Source organism: Mytilus trossulus, chromosome 6 (assembly GCF_036588685.1).
Source record: "Mytilus trossulus isolate FHL-02 chromosome 6, PNRI_Mtr1.1.1.hap1, whole genome shotgun sequence".
Taxonomy (NCBI): Eukaryota; Metazoa; Mollusca; class Bivalvia; order Mytilida; family Mytilidae; genus Mytilus; species Mytilus trossulus.
This window is the reverse complement of record NC_086378.1, coordinates 27,518,824-27,538,934: the sequence shown is the minus strand read 5'-3', so window position 1 is coordinate 27,538,934 and position 20,111 is coordinate 27,518,824. Positions and strand designations below refer to the sequence as shown.

The 20,111-nt window shown below is 30.3% G+C and overlaps 2 protein-coding genes across 6 annotated transcripts in view; both read right to left on the bottom strand.

Annotated features, from left to right (window-relative positions):
- The window catches only part of LOC134721031 (tetraspanin-9-like), a 31,426-nt gene extending 12,700 nt beyond the window's left edge, over positions 1-18,726 (bottom strand). Inside the window, exon 1 of one of the 2 annotated variants that reach the window (XM_063583699.1) lies at positions 18,414-18,726. In XM_063583699.1, coding sequence (XP_063439769.1) covers positions 18,414-18,479 — 66 coding nt within the window. In that variant the 5' untranslated portion in view covers positions 18,480-18,726. The remainder of the gene's footprint in view (positions 1-18,413) is intronic. The other variant, XM_063583700.1, reaches the window with a different exon arrangement.
- Positions 485-13,699, bottom strand: LOC134721030 (uncharacterized). Of its 4 annotated transcripts, XM_063583696.1 has the most exons (3): positions 12,586-13,696; positions 11,784-12,014; positions 3,081-6,093 (listed from the first exon to the last, which is right to left on the bottom strand). In XM_063583696.1, exons 2-3 carry the CDS (start codon positions 11,913-11,915, stop codon positions 3,709-3,711), a joined length of 2,517 nt encoding a protein of 838 aa, XP_063439766.1. In that variant the 5' UTR covers positions 11,916-12,014; positions 12,586-13,696; the 3' UTR covers positions 3,081-3,708. The 4 variants fall into 4 exon arrangements, with proteins under 4 accessions (XP_063439768.1, XP_063439766.1, XP_063439767.1 ...); XM_063583698.1 differs by lacking the exon at positions 3,081-6,093 and adding an exon at positions 485-3,064 and having other exon boundaries at positions 11,784-13,632; XM_063583697.1 differs by lacking the exon at positions 11,784-12,014 and having other exon boundaries at positions 13,058-13,699.
- Positions 18,727-20,111: the final 1,385 nt, after the last annotated feature.

Sequence of the window (20,111 nt, the reverse complement as noted above, 5' to 3'; positions counted from 1 at the left end):
TTTATCGCCTTTTGTCATGTCATTATACATGTATCCTTGAACGTTAACTTTATTTTATCATTATATTGTTTTATGTCGCAATGGTTTAGATAATGAAGGAAGAGATTAGAACTACTGTCTATGAAAGATTAAAACAGGTTAATCAACAAGGAAGATCGACCAATAGATTCATGTTTGTTTTTTTTGTATATATAATTATTAGACCGTTGGTTTCCCCGTTCGAATAATATTACACTAGTAATTTTGGAGGCCCTTTATAACTTAATTACTGTTCGATGTGAGTCAAGGTCGTACTTGGACCTTTAATGGTTTTAATTTTACGAACTGTGACTTGGATGGAGAGTTGTCTCATTGAAACTCATACCATATATTTTTAAATCTAAAAACATAACGTTGATTACTTATTTCCTTATACAGACTGTGTTGTGCTGATTGTAGGGGGGTTTTTGTTTTCTGTTTTGCAGGTTACTAAAATAGACAGAAGTTCTGTAAAATGATGTTTTATTTTCAGGTTCCAAAGATCAAGTCTACATTGTATATTCAATAAACAGTTACAATCAATTACAAATAAATCATGAATCAATAAATCAATTAACAATGATGAACCTTTACAGTCTCACATACAACTTATTTCAAAGGGGAATAACTCATCAGGGGAATTAACTCTGTAACTTTCAATAGTTATATTTCATTAAATATGTTAAAAAGGGGTGGACTTAACTCAAGAGCTTAACTCGCATAACTAAATATATTTCTTTCAACATGCCAGATAATTCATAATACTAAATAAATATTGTTTCTTAATAATTACCTTTTCCTGAATTCAAGTTAACTTACTAATCAAAAGAGGTACATGTACTTAAAACTCTAAATTGAAAAGGGGACTTTATATTTCTAATAATTAAAATGTTGTATGTAAGACTTGCTAATAAAATAAAAGTAATGTTATGTATTTTTACTATCAAAATCAACCTCAATTCTAAGCATTCAAAATATTAACAAATTAAATCATAATACAGCTACATTACATAATGAATACCTCAGTCTCCAGGCTTCAAACATTTCTGCAACTTCTGCAAGTCAAACTTATTTAAGTATTCAGTAAAATTAGGGTTTTGAAGATTGTGCGTGTTCAGAATATTTAGCGATATGAATTTACACTCAAAATTATCTCCCATGGACTAAGTAATTATAAAACTTATTCCGGAGTAAATATGATAAGTTCCGTAATTCAGTAATGTTCTTATTTTAAACATTTAACCTTTTAATAACTTTTAAAACTAATATCTTTAAAACTTATAATAATTCACATTTAACATAAAACTTATTTACAAATAACTTTAACATTATAAGACCTTTTCAAGAGTCCATTTTGTATTTAAAACATTATATACAATTTGTCCTTAAAGTACAACAGATATTAATAAATCTTAACCCAAATTAATTACAAATTTAGTATTAACTTATTTATTTCAAAATCATATGCTAAATTAAATGTTACTTTAACTTACCTAAAATAGACAGAAGTTCTGTAAAATGATGTTTTATTTTCAGGTTCCAAAGATCAAGTGACGCTAAAACATAATTTTGGATATTCGAAATTTTAGTCACATGACCTTTGGATTTAAGAACTTCTTCTATTTTCTCCAATGAAATGCCAAATAATAATTTAAAAGACTTCCCATAATTTATTTCATTGGTCATCAATTACCTGCTGACCATTTAAGCTTTTGTCAATCAATTTGACTTAATTCTTAGCGTCCCTAGTAAAACGGATTATCGAACTTTTACCTATAAACAAAGAAGATAAATAATTCCCTTTGTTCCTTTAAATCTAAATACTTCCCAAATACAATTGACATCTTTTACTAGGATTTGTCTATTTACTTTATAAAAAGTCTTTATTAGTTAAAAGTATTTGACATCCAATACTTACAAAAGAGACTTAATTAACATGCTCTTTGATATAAAACTTTACGTAATACTATATACAAAATATCTGTGAAAGTATATAATTAACTTTTAATTCTATTTACAAGTTTCCAACTTTAGTTAATATTTAAAATTATATTCTTCAACATAAATCCAATCTATAGGGTTACATTAATTTTATTCAATTCTTCTAGTATGAACTTTCTTTATAAATTAACCATTATAATTTTACTTTCTTATAAAATCTATAATATTTCCTTTTATTCAAATTAAGCATTCTTTCTCTTTCTTTTAATGGAAATATAAAATTTCCATATTTTGTCTATTTTTCCTTCACTATATAACCCTATGGAACTGAAGACTTTGTTCCTACAAAGTTTTATCTATGCATATGTGTTAAAAAAAATACATAATATTTATAAATGAAATATATACAATGTTTGTTCTATAGATGCTTCCACTATAATTTTGATTATTCCATTAAAAGTCTTTCATTGATCTTCATAATTCTTTTTAAATATTTTCGCCATTTTTCTGCTAAGGCTGCAGATGGATGGACACCATCAACCAATTTTGAGTAGCTATAATAATGTCTTTCTCCCATAATTTTATGTACATAAGTATGAAGAAATGGTGTAACTACATCATTATCTTCATTTGAAGCTGTTATGAATTTGTTCAGCTGGTGAAGAACTGAATTGAGTTGATTTTGCATGTCAACATATTGAGTTAAATATAATAATTTTGATGTTTTATGACATTTAAGTCTATGTAAATTCCAGTCATGAAAACTCATGGTGGTTATGGTTACAAAAACAACCTTACAATTGATGGATTCTAATTTTGTTCTTGTTTGACTGAAAATATTTTTCATAGTTAATAATTTATCATTGTCCTCTAAATTGTAAAAACTTTCTTCGTATGCTGGGGCTTTAGTTTTGGTGCAGATATCTGGTATCCCTGCCATTATATAAACTATTTTGGGTTGTTGAACTGCATGCAGTCTTTGGTAAGCAAAATTTGCTAGTTCTTCTAATTTAGCTCCTGGCTTAACAAAAATTTCTTTGCATCTTATGTGTTCTTTAAAACATTTTCCCCGACTTGAAGAGAAGAAATATGTGTGGTTGAACATCTATAGAAACAAACAAAAAAAATAATAGTAATAATAATAAAAGAAATTAAAGGACTATATAATATTAAAATATACATACAAATTTGGATTAATAAATGATCATAAGTGTATTTGTTAATTAAGCATGCAAGGAGCAAACAAAAATATTACTATAAATATACCTAATACAAGATTTGTTAAGGATTCAACTAGTTATCTTGGGATGAATTTAGAATATAATATCATTTTTGTTTGGTTAGAGTAAATCATTCATGCAATTTGTATTTCATTTTTATTAATATAAACACTTAATAATCCTTTTGTATAGTATGGTGACATTCACCTTTTCACTTTTTGTTATCACATCACAAATTCACTTTTTGTTATCTCATCACAAATTCACTTTTTTCCATATATTGATAAATTCACAATGCTGAAAATCTGTGATCACATAATCCATGATAATTTTATGAAATAGCACACGGTGTCCTCCATTATGTACGAATTCTATATTGTTGTTGTCCGAAATATTGTTGATTCCTTCGATGTCCTTTTGAATATCCACGGCACAAGTCATGCTTTGATGTCCTATATCACTTATAACTTAACAATATTGAGAGAGAAAAAAAAATTTAAGGTAGAAAATTCGTCAGGCAAAAAAGACCTTATTCGTGATTTAAAACTTTAAATAGGTTTTGATGGACTAGAAGTATATACACACAGTATGGTTGTTTCAAAATTTGTTTTAGTTGTAAACTTTGAAAGAGTGGCAATCTGATCATCTTAGGAACAGTTAATGATTTTTCATTTATTTTGTTTTTGATCAAAAATTCATCCCATTTAATTAATAAAGTTGGTTGAAAAGTACCAACAACCTCTAGTGACTCTACAGAAGGGGGCATACTAATTTCCCAATAAGCAGGACATAGTGGCATCTTAATAAGGGGAACTTGAAGACAAGAAGTTCCAGTTGTAATTTCCATCATTAAATATGTAAAGTGTGATTTTGATTTTCTTCTTTTAAATAATATAAGTCCAATAAATATAATCAAAATACCAATTATAATTACTAAAATATGATTCATATTAAATTCCTGATCAAACATGTGAGATATCACAGAGCTAGTGGTTGTGGTTTCTGGTTTAAAAATAAAAGATGGTATGGAAGCAGAATGAGCATTAATAGTTCTTTCTAAAATCAAAATTGTTGTTGTTAATGTTCTAATTTTGAAAAATGACCAAATACAGTAAATAAATGTAATGCTGGCTAAAGAAGTTCCAATTAAACCAAGTGTACCATTAAGATTTGGCCAATTATTTTCTATATCTATCTGACCATCTAATAAAGGCTCTGCCAAATCTTGAAAAATAATTCCTTCCTTTTTAGCAACTTTAGCCATTTTCTTTAAACTAAGATGGTCTTGTTGATCTTTTACCAAAAATGAAGAATATGAATGATTATAAATTTTAAAGTCTGGAACATTAATACTCATCTTTTCTACGAATGTAGAACTACCATTTATTTCTATCAATTGTTTTGCAGTAAAAAATTGTTGTAGCAATGCTAGATTTATGGGATGGACAACTGTAATATTATTTGACCTTTTGCATGAAGTAATTGAAGGTGGATAACTTAATAATTTTGTGGCAATTGAACATTGACAAGGAATATTCATAATGCAAAAATCACAACCTTCATGAAAAATTTGTTTTCCTGAACAATCTATTGAAATTTGTGGAATTTTATATATAACTATTGCAGAAGAGTTCAAATACATAATTTTTGGCATTATTTTGTTGTGTAAAAATCTAAAATCACACAATGACTGTACTTTATCTTTATCATTATTAAAAATAGATACTATGCATGAATCTACACTTCCAGAAAATGATTGTAATAATGGACAATACATATTGTTATTGTAATTCTTGCATTTCATGATTTGCTGACTTGTAAGGGGTAAATATGTCTTCTTATCATTGGACAAAGCTAAGTATTCAGGGGCATCCATTAATTGGGTAGCATGCAAGGATGTGTTTACTGGGACTGGAAGAGCAGTGACTGAAAATAATTCAAATTTTGCCATTTTATATGCTATTGGGATTTTTATCATAATAAAAATATCTGATCCTTTTTTGGAGTATACAAAATTTTGGGATGAATAATAATAGTTTATATTTTTTTGAACAATATAAAATCCTGGATATTTTTGATGCAATTGCATTTCAATTTGTTTCAAAGATTTTCTTAAAGTTGCTGGTTTAATCAACAAGGGGGATAATTTTCCTTCAACTAAACTGAAAATTCCTAGTTTCAAATCATTTAATTTGTGTTTAACTTCTGTATTTAGAGTAATCGTATTTAAAATTGTGTTAGATATAGTAAAAAATAATTTCTCAAGTGCCTTTGTGTTATTTCTTATAACATTTTGTAACAAATCTATTTCATCATGAGTGTCTTTCATTTCATTAACAATGTTTGAAATTCTTTTATTTATTATTGACATAAATGAAGACTGGTGATCTGAGTGAATAGCCATTTCTTTGGTCAATTTTACAGTTCTTGTTGTTAGGACATTGATATGCTGAGCTAGGAGTTTTACATCAGAAACAGTAGCTGTACCAAATATTGATTTCGATAATTCTCCAATAAATCCTAAGATTGCCTTCTTTTTCCTATTATTATTTTTGCTTTTAGTTGGAATAATGTTCTTCAAAGTGGTTATTGTTTGGTTAAGTTCTCTTGTTGTTTGCAGTTGGAGTATATTCAATTCATTTGCTAGCTTATTAAAATTTTCGCAAAAGTCTTTTCCTTTACAGGGACTAATCAATTTCATCCCTTTTTTAACAGGTAATCTTATTTGAAATGTATGCATCCATACATCATTGCTAAAATGCACATTAGCTTGTTTTTCAAATAGGATTCCATAGTTCAACCGTAATATTGAATTTGCCTTAGATTGAGGTATGTTCAAAAGAACTGCCAGCATGAAAATAACTTTCAATGTTGTAACAAATGGTCTAAAGCTTGGTAGTACCTGTCTGGTCACCTACAACATATAATTTAAAGTTTGTTAAAGCCAAGTTATAATGAATTGTACACTTCATTTAGCACTAATTTAAGGAACTTAAATTCTTATGGTTTTAACTAGTTCAAATTACTTTGTTATATATATGTGAGCAATTAAGTTGTTATTGAAGTTATAACACACATTAGAATAAGGCATTTTACATTCAAATATAATAAGGTTGATTTATCAAATCATTAAGATGTTTTTCTTTTTATTCTTTTTATTTAATTGCTTTAATATTATACTGGTTTCTTATTATTCTTGATATTTATGTGCGCACATAATTATTATCAATTTCAAATCTTATGCTTTTATTCACAATATTGAGATGGTATTTTTTTCTTTTTATTATTTTTAACTACTTGCTAGTAAATTGCAATTCATTTCTCGAGTTACTTCATATTTCCATTTATTTGCTTTTATCCTTTATAATTATACATCATATTCTATTTATGCCATATATAGCTTATTTTCATTTGCTATTTTTTTTTTTATATACATCCTATTTTTATTTATTCCATATTTGCTTTTGTAAAACAACTGCTTTGTTTCTTTTTTCTTAATTTGCCACTTTTAGTGTATTTTGTATAAAATTCTACTAGTAAGCCTTCACCTATATCTTCTTCTGCGACCCATGTGGTCTTTTTATAACCAACCCACTTAACTCTATAATAATTTTTACCATTTCTTTTCTTTTTGGCAACTAATTTTTCTGCTAAAAATTCACTGTCATTATCAGTTTCACTTTGTGTTTGATCATTGTCATCAATATCATTTTGGTTATCTTGCCCTAAATTTGGATCATCTACATTATTTGGCAATTGAGTTTCATCATCATTTTTGTCTATGTCTATGCTATCATCATTTTGAGAACTGTTATCATTTAAATCATCATTATTTTGCAATTGTCTAACTGGTTCCCTAACATTTCTTGGGTCTTCATATGGTTTTATCCTATTTGCATGGATTCTGGACTTAACAATTTTATGATCTGACATTCTTCTTAGCTTATAAGTATTATTTTGACCTACATTCGTAATGTAATATGGTCCTATCCATTTTGCATGTAATTTTGGTGAAAGTCCTTTTGGAACTTTCATACATTGAAGCAGGACCCTATCACCTACTCCAAAATTTGGTTCCTTTGACCGTTTGTCATAGTACTGTTTGGATTTTTCTTGAGATTTTTGTAAGTTTTGCTTACAAACTTTTTTAACTATTTTCAAGTGATCTATCAATTGATGCAAATGTTCCTTTGCAGATTTAGACATGTTGTCTTTTGGAAGTACAGAAATATCAAAAGGAATATTCATTTCCTTTCCAAAAACCATATGATAAGGGGAGAATCCTGTAGATTCAGTATTTGGTGACATTCTTATAGCCATCATAACACTAGGGATTAAGTCTGCCCAATTCATTTGATTTTGATCACAGTAAGTTCTTAGAATTTGACCTATAGTACTGTTCATACGTTCACATGTTGAGTTTGATTGGGGATGATATGAACTAGTATGGTGTCGGGTAACTTGAAAAAGTTCACACAAGGCTTGAATAAGTTTTGAGCAAAAATTTTGACCTCTATCACTTGTCAGGCTAGCTGGGCAACCAAATCTTGTGAACACCTGATTGTAAAGAATATGGGCTATTTCTGTAGCTTCTTGAGTTTTAAGGGGGAATGCCTCTGACCATTTTGAAAAACTATCAACTATCAATAAAATATGTTTATAGCCTTCTTTTGTAGTAGGAAGTGTAGTCAAAATATCCATATGCCAACGATCAAAAGTATCAGTTACGGGCAATGGCATAAGGGGAGCTGGTTGTTTATGTGCTGGCCTCTTTGCTCTTTGACATTTATCACAAGATATTACATAAGAGTAAACTTGTTGATACATTCCTGGCCAATAATATTTCAGATGTAAAGCAGCATAAGTTTTCTTAATACCTGCATGGCCACCTCCAGCTTTACAGTCATGATAGGATAATAAAGCATCCTCCCTTAATATTTTAGGCAAAACTAATTGTTCTATCATTGCTTCTATTCTAGGTACACCCTTAGTTCTAGGCCACCATTGATGAATTAATTCACCATCTTGGCCAAGTCTATAGTTATCTTTATCAAAATAAACAGTTTTAGCTTTCTTTTCATCTTTTGGTAAGGTGCCATTTTCTAAAAATGTAATGATGTCAGTTAATTCTGGGCATTCTCTTTGTAATTTTGCAACATCTGATAAATTATCAAGTTTATTTTCAACAATTGAAGCAACTATTGGATCATCATGTCCATATTCAAATCTCATTTCAATGTATCCATCACTAATTTTCTGATTTTCATTTTGAGAACATTTTTGTGACATTGAATTAATAATGGGATAAGGATTTTCTCCTAAGTCATTATTATCTTGCTCATTCGTGTCCTTTGGTTCAGGGGATTGGGGTGGGTATGGAATTCTAGAAATTGCATCAGCATTCTGATTATTTTTCCCTTCTTTATAAATAATTTCAAAATCAAAATCCTGTAATTGTAAAGCCCAACGACCTAGTTTTGAATTTGTATCTTTTGATTTGTGAAGCCATATTAATGCCTTATGGTCTGTGAAAACAGTAAATTTATTGTTTAATAAATAAACTTTATGTTGTTTTATCCCTTCTAAAACTGCCAAACATTCTTTTTCACTAATAGTCCAATTTTTTTCTTCATTTTTCAAAGCTCTCCCACCATATGAAATAACACGTTCACGTTTATTTTCATCAACTTGTCCTAAAATATACCCAATAGCAGACCCTGAGGCATCACATGTCAAGGTAAATGATTTTGATAGATCAGGGAAGGCCAAAATTGGAGCTGTAGTAAGAGCATTTTGAAGAGTTTCAAATGATTTTTGGCATTCAGCAGTCCATAAAAATGGCTTATCTTTTTGTAATAGAGAATTCATTGGAACTGCAATTTTAGAGTAATTTTTCACAAATTTTCTATAATAATTACACAATCCTAGGAATTGTCTAACATGTTGTTGAGTTTTAGGGATTGGATGTTCTTTAACTAATTCAATTTTGGCTTCGTCAACTTGAATTCCATTTTTAGAAAGAATATGACCAAGATATTTGACTTTGGAAACACCAAAATGGCATTTTGAAGGTTTTAATGTCAGATTTGCTTTCCTTAATCTGTCAAAAACTTGATTTAAGTGTGTCAAATGTTCTTCAAAATTTTCAGAAAAAATCAAAATATCATCTACATACACTAGAACATTTTTCCAATTCAAGCCTTGTAAAATTTGAGACATTACCATTTGAAAGGTAAAACTACTATTTTTCAACCCATTGGGCATTCTATTCCATTCATATACCCCATTATGAGTTACAAAGGCAGATTTATGCCTTGAATTTGGGTGTAATTCTATTTGCCAATATCCCTGGGCCATATCAAGACTAGACCAGATTTTGGGTTTAACAGCACCTATAGTATCAAAAACATCATTTAGATTTGGTAATGGATAAAACATGGCTTTAGAAATCGCATTGACCTTTCTAAAATCTATCGTGAACCTAAAAGAGTTATCTTTCTTCTTGACAAGTACTACTGAACTATTATAAGGTGATGTAGAAGGTTTAATTATATTATTTTCTAATAATTTATCTACTTGTTTTTGAATTTCTTCTTTCATAACTGGAGTAGTTCTATAAGGAGGTGTTCTTACTGGTATCTCATGTGTTGTTTGTATCTCATGTTGATATATATTTGTTTGGCCTAATTCTGACAAATCAGTAGCAAAGACATTTCTATTATTGTCTAAAAATTTCTTCAATTTTTGCTTTTCAATGTCTGTCAACTCTGCAGATGACAGATCAAAATCAAGTTTACTTTTTTTCTTTGATTTTTCTCTTTGTTTAGTTTCTAAATTAGAAACACTATTTGTATTTATATTTTGTTTTTCAACATCTGAAAGATTTTGTAAAGTCTTTATATCAACATGCGATACCATAGCAACAACTTGGTTTCTGGGGATAGTGACAGGATCTCTATTAGGATTAATAATTTGCATTTTCACATAGGCTGAATTTGACCTAGTAGCTTGAACTAAACAACAAGCACCCATAAGTTGACTTTTTTCCAAATATGAAACTGGCTCTAATATAACAGGCTTGTTTAAATATTTTCTTGGAATAATAACAGGCAATTCACACATATTTAAACCTGGTATTGTTATTGTTTTTGCCATTCTGGCATTGCCAACTTGTGTATTGATTAAAGCAACTTGGACAGTTCCTTCATGCAAATACAGAGTACGAGTGGGATAATGAATATTTGCTTTGTTTGCTAATAAAAAATCATCTCCTAAGATTAAGGGATGTTGCAGGTCTTCAATGACTAAAAATGAATAATCTATGATTAATCCCTTAAAATTTAAAGGAAGCATGACCTTGCCCTTAACTTTATGTTTTTCACCACCTACTCCATAAATGTTAGGAATATCTGCTCTATCTAATCTTACTTTGTTTTCAAACTTTTTAACTAAATCATATGAAATACAAGATACTGCAGCACCTGTATCTACAAGTCCATTAGTTTTAACATCTAAAATTTGTATATTAATCCTATTTCTATCCATTGGTGTTATTAGATTGATATGTTTCCTGCCACTGTGCCCACTTCTAGACGAGCGCCTAAAAATGGGCGCGCGTCCCTAATACCTTATCCTTTCACCATACTTGTTATATATACTTCTACACATCTTAGCAAAATGACCTATTTTCTTACATTGATCACATTGTTTATCTCTAGCAAAACAATTGTCTGGATTGCCTGAACATTTGTACATACCGCAGATTGTACAGGAAGCTTTATTTTGACCTGAATATTGGGTTTGTTGACCAGAGTTAGATTGAAATGGCTTCCTGTCAAAATTTCTACTTTGCTGACCCCAATTTCTCGTTTGCTGACCACGACTTCTATTTTGTTGACCCCAATTACTACTTTGTCTTGGGACCCAATTTTGTTGACTATTCATACTATTGCCCTGATTGTCCCAATTTTGATAACTATTGCCAAAGTTGTTGTTGGGTTGTTGCCGCTTATTTTCCCCTTGTACATCTAAATTTTCTACCTTCTTAGTTAGAACATTGATAGTATCTTGTAAAAATTGAAAGTTTTCATTTGATATAGCACTGACTTGTGTTTTCTCGTTTTCTTTTTCTAGATGACATTTTTCAGCAATTATAGCTGCTGTTCTTAACTCATCAATTGTTTTAGGGTCTCTTTGGACTATAACGGATTTTAATGATGCTTGAAATCCTTTCTTTGCAATTCTTAACAATAAATGTTCGGGAATGTTTTGATTGTTTGCTTTAATTTGCAACCTATCTAAAAATTCTACGGCCTTTTCTGTTGGGAGCTGTGCTAGAAGAATATCGTCATCTTCATATGTGTTTTTAAACCTATCTTTCAATGCTGTTGTTAATTGATCAAAGTTAGCTTGAATTGGTTCAGCCAATCCTTCAAACCATGTCTTTGCGGCTCCTTCAAGATAGAAGGGTAAAGCATAACAAGCTTGCTCATCAGATATTTTTTGTAGATTTTTCCATCTGATGAATTGTCTCACCCAATTGTCTGATTTTATGTTGCCACTGAATTTGTTTGGCTGTACGGGTATTGATTGAACAATATTTACCTCTTCACCAGGCATGTTGATTCTAACGGGTATGTTCTGTTCTGCAGCAAGATCGACTACTAGTAATTCTTCAGCGGTTTCCTCTGGAATTAAGCCTGCAGATCGAAGTAAGTAGTTTGATGGCTTACTCATGTGTCTTTATCTATGAGGTACTGGTTCGTTCCCTTTTGCCTCCACCATAAACTGTTGTGCTGATTGTAGGGGGGTTTTTGTTTTCTGTTTTGCAGGTTACTAAAATAGACAGAAGTTCTGTAAAATGATGTTTTATTTTCAGGTTCCAAAGATCAAGTCTACATTGTATATTCAATAAACAGTTACAATCAATTACAAATAAATCATGAATCAATAAATCAATTAACAATGATGAACCTTTACAGTCTCACATACAACTTATTTCAAAGGGGAATAACTCATCAGGGGAATTAACTCTGTAACTTTCAATAGTTATATTTCATTAAATATGTTAAAAAGGGGTGGACTTAACTCAAGAGCTTAACTCGCATAACTAAATATATTTCTTTCAACATGCCAGATAATTCATAATACTAAATAAATATTGTTTCTTAATAATTACCTTTTCCTGAATTCAAGTTAACTTACTAATCAAAAGAGGTACATGTACTTAAAACTCTAAATTGAAAAGGGGACTTTATATTTCTAATAATTAAAATGTTGTATGTAAGACTTGCTAATAAAATAAAAGTAATGTTATGTATTTTTACTATCAAAATCAACCTCAATTCTAAGCATTCAAAATATTAACAAATTAAATCATAATACAGCTACATTACATAATGAATACCTCAGTCTCCAGGCTTCAAACATTTCTGCAACTTCTGCAAGTCAAACTTATTTAAGTATTCAGTAAAATTAGGGTTTTGAAGATTGTGCGTGTTCAGAATATTTAGCGATATGAATTTACACTCAAAATTATCTCCCATGGACTAAGTAATTATAAAACTTATTCCGGAGTAAATATGATAAGTTCCGTAATTCAGTAATGTTCTTATTTTAAACATTTAACCTTTTAATAACTTTTAAAACTAATATCTTTAAAACTTATAATAATTCACATTTAACATAAAACTTATTTACAAATAACTTTAACATTATAAGACCTTTTCAAGAGTCCATTTTGTATTTAAAACATTATATACAATTTGTCCTTAAAGTACAACAGATATTAATAAATCTTAACCCAAATTAATTACAAATTTAGTATTAACTTATTTATTTCAAAATCATATGCTAAATTAAATGTTACTTTAACTTACCTAAAATAGACAGAAGTTCTGTAAAATGATGTTTTATTTTCAGGTTCCAAAGATCAAGTGACGCTAAAACATAATTTTGGATATTCGAAATTTTAGTCACATGACCTTTGGATTTAAGAACTTCTTCTATTTTCTCCAATGAAATGCCAAATAATAATTTAAAAGACTTCCCATAATTTATTTCATTGGTCATCAATTACCTGCTGACCATTTAAGCTTTTGTCAATCAATTTGACTTAATTCTTAGCGTCCCTAGTAAAACGGATTATCGAACTTTTACCTATAAACAAAGAAGATAAATAATTCCCTTTGTTCCTTTAAATCTAAATACTTCCCAAATACAATTGACATCTTTTACTAGGATTTGTCTATTTACTTTATAAAAAGTCTTTATTAGTTAAAAGTATTTGACATCCAATACTTACAAAAGAGACTTAATTAACATGCTCTTTGATATAAAACTTTACGTAATACTATATACAAAATATCTGTGAAAGTATATAATTAACTTTTAATTCTATTTACAAGTTTCCAACTTTAGTTAATATTTAAAATTATATTCTTCAACATAAATCCAATCTATAGGGTTACATTAATTTTATTCAATTCTTCTAGTATGAACTTTCTTTATAAATTAACCATTATAATTTTACTTTCTTATAAAATCTATAATATTTCCTTTTATTCAAATTAAGCATTCTTTCTCTTTCTTTTAATGGAAATATAAAATTTCCATATTTTGTCTATTTTTCCTTCACTATAACTGGATAAAAGATTAAATGCTGAAATGAGTAATATGCTTTCGTTATCCAGCAAATAGCTGCTGCGAAACGTACCAATATAAAAAAAATAAAAAGATGTGGTATGATTGGCAATGAGAAATATCTCCACAAGACAAATTGACATATATATATATATATATATATATATATACAATATATATAACTCGTCTAAACATCAACCCAACAATGTTAGATCTGTAAATTTGCTTTCGCAAATTTTTGGTTCTTCCCTCGCCGGGATTCGAACCCATGCTACTGTGATATCGTGACACCAAATCGCCTGCACTGCAGCCGTCCCGCTAGACCACACGACCACCTGGGCTCTCAAAAAAAGAGCTTTCGGTGGCCATATGTTACCTTTCCACGTCAGTTTTAATCTAGCGGCGTAAATACATTACAACAATTACATGATATATAAGGCATGAAGATGTTATTGTTACAGATCAGCTAAATTATCTATAGTAAAGGATCCTTCAAATTAATGTAAGATACAGTCACAGAAAATAATTATATTCATAAGTACGTCTGAGTCAGTGACAACCCTACAACAGATGTATCCATCGGATCGCCATCAATGATGGTGATACATGGTTGTGTACATAATGTATATACAACTCGTCTAAACATCAACCCAACAATGTTAGATCTGTAAATTTGCTTTCGCAAATTTTTGGTTCTTCCCTCGCCGGGATTCGAACCCATGCAACTGTGATATCGTGTATATATATAAGTTAATAACTAATGGAGACCAAGCGGCCTTCAACAGTGAGCAAACCTCATATTACATAGTGTAAGCTATACAAGACACTGAAATGAAAAATCCTCAACAGTTGAAGGATAAAGCTAACGGCCTCATTATTGTACCAAACAATAAACAAAAACAAATATGATATACAGCAACAAACGACAACCAATGAATTATCGGCTTCTGACGTGGGACATGTACAGAATGCGACGGAGTTTAACAAGTTTGTTGGCGACAAATCTACCTCTACCTACGACAGTGTTTAAGCAGTACGACATAAGAACAGTAGTAAAACTTTTGAAAAAAAATGCTCTTGCGCACCGTCAATAAATCGACTGCGATCTCTCTATCGTCTTAAAGCCAGTATTGGTATCCACAACAGACTCATACAGATGTATATATACAGATACAGATAACAATCAGTAGAAAAGGGCTAAGTCTACAACAATTACCGATTGTGTACTCATGCTGCTAAAGACATAGTTCAATAAAGCGAGACGCTCAATGTCGAGTACGGTAGCAAAAACCAAAATAATACCTTTTTGTCAGCGGTTTGTACGAATAAAATGATTTTTGATGTATATAACAATGAGACATTAAGTGAACGACTCAAAAAGAATAATAAATAAGCTGTTCGGCTTGAGGTATGTATACATGTATGTTTGATAACTGCATGGCGATGATGTACAGTCAATCGTCTTCTGTTCATCGAGGATGGTTACGTTTTAAGTGTTCTAGGGAGATTCGTTTGATAGCTGGGTAGTTACAGGTGTCTGTCATATATAGTACATACATATCTCTGGTGCGATCAACAGTGTCTTGTGACATCCATATCAAGTTTCATCCATATTTTATTTTTTCTCATTTTCGTTTTCCGAGTGAAGCATATAAATAGAGATAAATATTTAATATATTCAGCGAAGTGACATCAAGATATATTGCTGATACAGCAGTAAATGTGTCTCGTTTCTGTAAATGATATGACCCATAAATTATGATGTTTAAAATGTATTTTTCATAAAGATTTGTTATGGCAATTGTGATAACAGCTTATGAAGCTGCAATAAATAAAATAACCTACACAAATTGAGAACAACAAGTGTCATGTTTCCGACATCATTGCATCGACACACATCAATACTTTCCACTTAATGTTTTGGAAACGGTCATAAAGCTTTGAGATCAGAGAAAAACATACTGAGGGTCGCATCAAACTACAGCAACAATCCATACATATATTTAAATGTTATAATCATTTATTTCGTTCGGGTCCGGGGGATTTAAAGTGCTGTATACATTCTTGTTGAAACATTTAAACTTTAAATTTCACTGTTTACATAAAATTTTCAAATAATTCTGCTTTGTTGTACACATACTCGCCTACGTAATAAAGGATAGGCGTCGAATTATTTTCCTAAAAAAACCTTAGCAAATAGTTTGGTTGTGTTTCTTTAAACACGTTTTCAATAGTGAAATGTTCAGACTGCGCATCCAGTTTGGGGTAAAATCAAGTTCCAGAATTATTTTTTAAATAAAATGCTCAACATTTTGTTTGTGTGTTTTGTTTGTACATGTATAACCAAATAATTTCGTTGACCACATTAAATACAATGATAAGGAGATCGTCTATGATTGCCAATGACACACAATAGTTCAAATGAGTAAATGTAAGCAAATAGAGACAGCCTCTTCATTCGACAATGACAAAACCCAATAATTCAACGTATAGTCGGCTATAAAAGCCTGATTGGTCTATAAAAAGCACTCACGGTATCCGTTGTAAAGGCAAGACCGTTGCAATATATACATGTACAGTTTTATTTAAACGTATTCACAGATCGAAATACAGGGAACGACCATCAGCAGGCAGCAACAGTTTGAATTTGTTGCGTCAGTTATAAAACATAAAATCAATTATCCATTCATTCAAAATCAATCATATGAAAGTGTTCTTTATAAAATATCTACTATTATTGTCCAATCTTATATAACATTAATCAGATTTAGGTCCTCGAAACTTCGCAAAATAGCGATAATTGCTTCAATTGTTTGACTTTGAGGAGTATGAAAGGACTGTCTTTCGCACCTTTTACTGACATCGGATTAACTTGCAAATCGTTGAAATCAATAATCGCATTCGGTATTGAAATATAAACACGTACACGTTTAAAATAATCAAATTTACAACTCAAAACCATAGTTATGTAAGTATTAAGCACTGGTTTTCATTGCCAGTTCGCCATTCATTCCCACCATGCATTGCTGTCGACCTCTGTTTCAAAAACTACCTATTGTATCGATTAGGAAACAGGCTCACTTTAATAGTTAACACGGATTGGCATTATATACTTGTAAATATCTTTAGCAGATAAAAGTACTTTAAAAAAATATATCTATATTTAATTTTATGATGAGCAACTCCTACAATAATGTTCAGTCAGATCTAAAGCCGATAGCTACATTCATAATACAACTGACGTTGTAAATACAAGTTGTAACGTCAAGAACATTTCCCCCTTGTATATAAAGCGAAGGAAGAGTGTCATATCCGTTGTTGTTGTGTGGTTTACATGTTGTACATGTAATGTACTTTTAATATTATTTATTTATGTATTTCTTTGTACTGGGTGTTCTTGTGTTTGTTTGTGTTTGTTTAACATTGCCATATAAGCTGGAGGTTTTGCTAGCCGTTATTTTCCTCATGTGGTTGATGTGACTGTGTGTTCTCGGTTTTAGTTTGTAACCCGTATTTATTTCCTCTTATTTATGACTTTTGGACAGAGATTTACTACTATCTGCTTAATATATATTTATTTTTATATAGTTTTTAAGTACTCGTCATAAACATGTTTGTCATTGGACTATTACTATGCAGTATTATATTTGATCATTGTTGAAGGTCGTACGGTGACTAACAATTGCTAAAATCGTCGTTATTTAGACTCTCTTGGTAATAGTTGAGTCAATGGTAATAATACCTCTTCTCCTTTATATTTTAGAAAAAGGCCAATAACTGGAATAATAGTAAAGGGATAATCTGGCTATATATGACTTTTAGAGTTACTTGATAATAAACATTTTATAAATGGACACACACCTGCTTTACTTAATTAGATAATGCTGAAATAACCCCAAGGCCGCTTCCATCAACTCTACCGTGAAACCACAAACATAATTTCCCTTTTAGGTATTTCAATTAAAAAATATATAGCGCATGTTATTGTTTATCTTACAACATCTTTGCCGCAAGGCCACCGAGTGTTGTGTTGGTGGTGTTATGGATATAGTCTTTGTATGTACAGAACAGGTTTGATATGTAAACATCATATAAACAAATAAAAGGGATATAGTATATAGATTTTAGCTTATTTGGATTAACTTGAAATAACGTAGATGTGAAACAATATAAGAGTATGGTAACAGATCGACAAAAGTGATGATGCATAACTTAATATTATCGGTAATCCATTTTCTCCGTCACGACCCTACTTTTACAGAAGTAAACAATTATAAAAGGATCACTCAACCAGACAGTCTTGACTTACTAGATGGTCATATTTCATTTAAACTCTTCCTTAGTATTGTCCCTTATTCGGGTTGACTGGTTCCTTAATTGCAACAGGGCGGCTCTATTTAAACTATTGTCATTTTGTTTTGTCAGTCATATAATAAAGAATAAAAGTATTTATAAAGTATAATTGTACAATGTGATATTTTAAAAATTGAAAAGGGCGTGTCAAAAGTTAGGACCTGGTTTGGCATAGCATTTTTTTTTACAACAAGGCCGTAAATGAATTAAAGAAAAGAGAACAAATTAAAAGTAACTTACCAAGAAAATAGTGTTAACTATAACCAGTATAACTTTGGCAACGGACGCACCACATCCCAAAGTCATTATTGCAGGTTTAATAAGATGTCACTAAAAAAAGAGTCTGAAAATCCTCCTGTTAGGTTTATATTAAATTAATGAAGTTTAATTCACTCTCGACTACACCGCAGGTAAATCTACAACTGAGAATAGTTATTACCTGTACGGTACGGTATATAGTCAATACTTTGTAATTGTCATGTGACCGACGGTCTATTTTGAAATAGACCAGTTACACTCATCGTTTTGTCCAGACCTTTCATGAATGAAGTGACGTAAAATGAGATATAAACAATAACAGAAAGGAACACCTCCTTAAGAATATAAATAAGAATGAATCATAGTAATTTTTAAGGTGAAAACACAGTTCAAATTAATAACAAAGTGTACGAGCATGAAAAGGTATTTTTATTCTAATTTCCATTGGTGAATAAATATATGCGTCAATATCGACGGAAAACGCCTTTCTTGAAATAATAATAAAAATGCAAGATTTGAATATCTGCAATATCATACTACTAATCAAAACTGGGTCATTGAATGGTAAACACAGAAAATCGATCACTGTAGATTAACATCTGCTATACTTGAAACGTCCAGTGACAAATGTTTGATGAATATTCAGGGCGCGGTTCACATTTAAGTATAGTTGCTTATTTATATCGGATTAAAGGACATGAAGATTAAAGTTACTAAGACTGACTTTGGGAAAAAGTGGATATCTTGGGCACAATTAGAATACGACTTGGACTCAAAGCTTTCTAATAGAAAACATGACAATTTGTATTTAACAGGCAAAATCTTCGACTGTACGGAGGGAAAAAAATCGGGGAAATACCAAGACACAATCAAAACTAAAAAGTAGATTGGAGAAATACCATCTAACGCCAAAGATAAATCGATTAATATCACCACAATACTACAGATAACAAAATGCGCTTTTTGTAGTTTCTATTGTAATTTGCCATATGGGGTCCACATCAAAATATGATTCATAGTGACAGCCATTCTGGATTTTAGACCAGTACCAAACACTAAAAACAAACAGTGTCTGGTTTTTGTCGAGCCTTCGACTTTAGTCGAAAAAGCGAGACTAAGCGATCCTACATTCCGTCGTCGTCGTCGTCGGCGGCGTCCACAAATATTCACTCTGTGGTTAAAGTTTTTGAAAATTTAATAACTTTCTTAAACTATACTGGATTTCTACCAAACTTTGACAGAAGCTTGTTTATGATCATAAGATAGTATCCAGAAGTAAATTTTGTAAAAATAAAATTCTATTTTTCTGTATTTTATTTATAAATGGACTTAGTTTTTCTGCGGGGAAACATTACATTCACTCTGTGGTTAAAGTTTTTTAAATTTTAATAACTTTCTTTAACTATCCTGGGTTTGTACCAAACTTGGACAGAAGCTTGTTTATGATCATAAGATAGTATCTAAAAAAAAAGTAAATTTTGTAAAAAAATAAATCCATTTTTTCCGAAATGAACTTAGGTTTTCTGCCAGGAAACAACACATTCACTCTGTGGTTAAAAATTTTAAAAATTAATAACTTTCTTATACTATTTTAAATTTGTACCAAACTTGGACAGAAGCTTGTTTATGATCAAAAGCTAGTATCTAGAAAGGAAATTTTGTTAATATTTGGTACCTGTG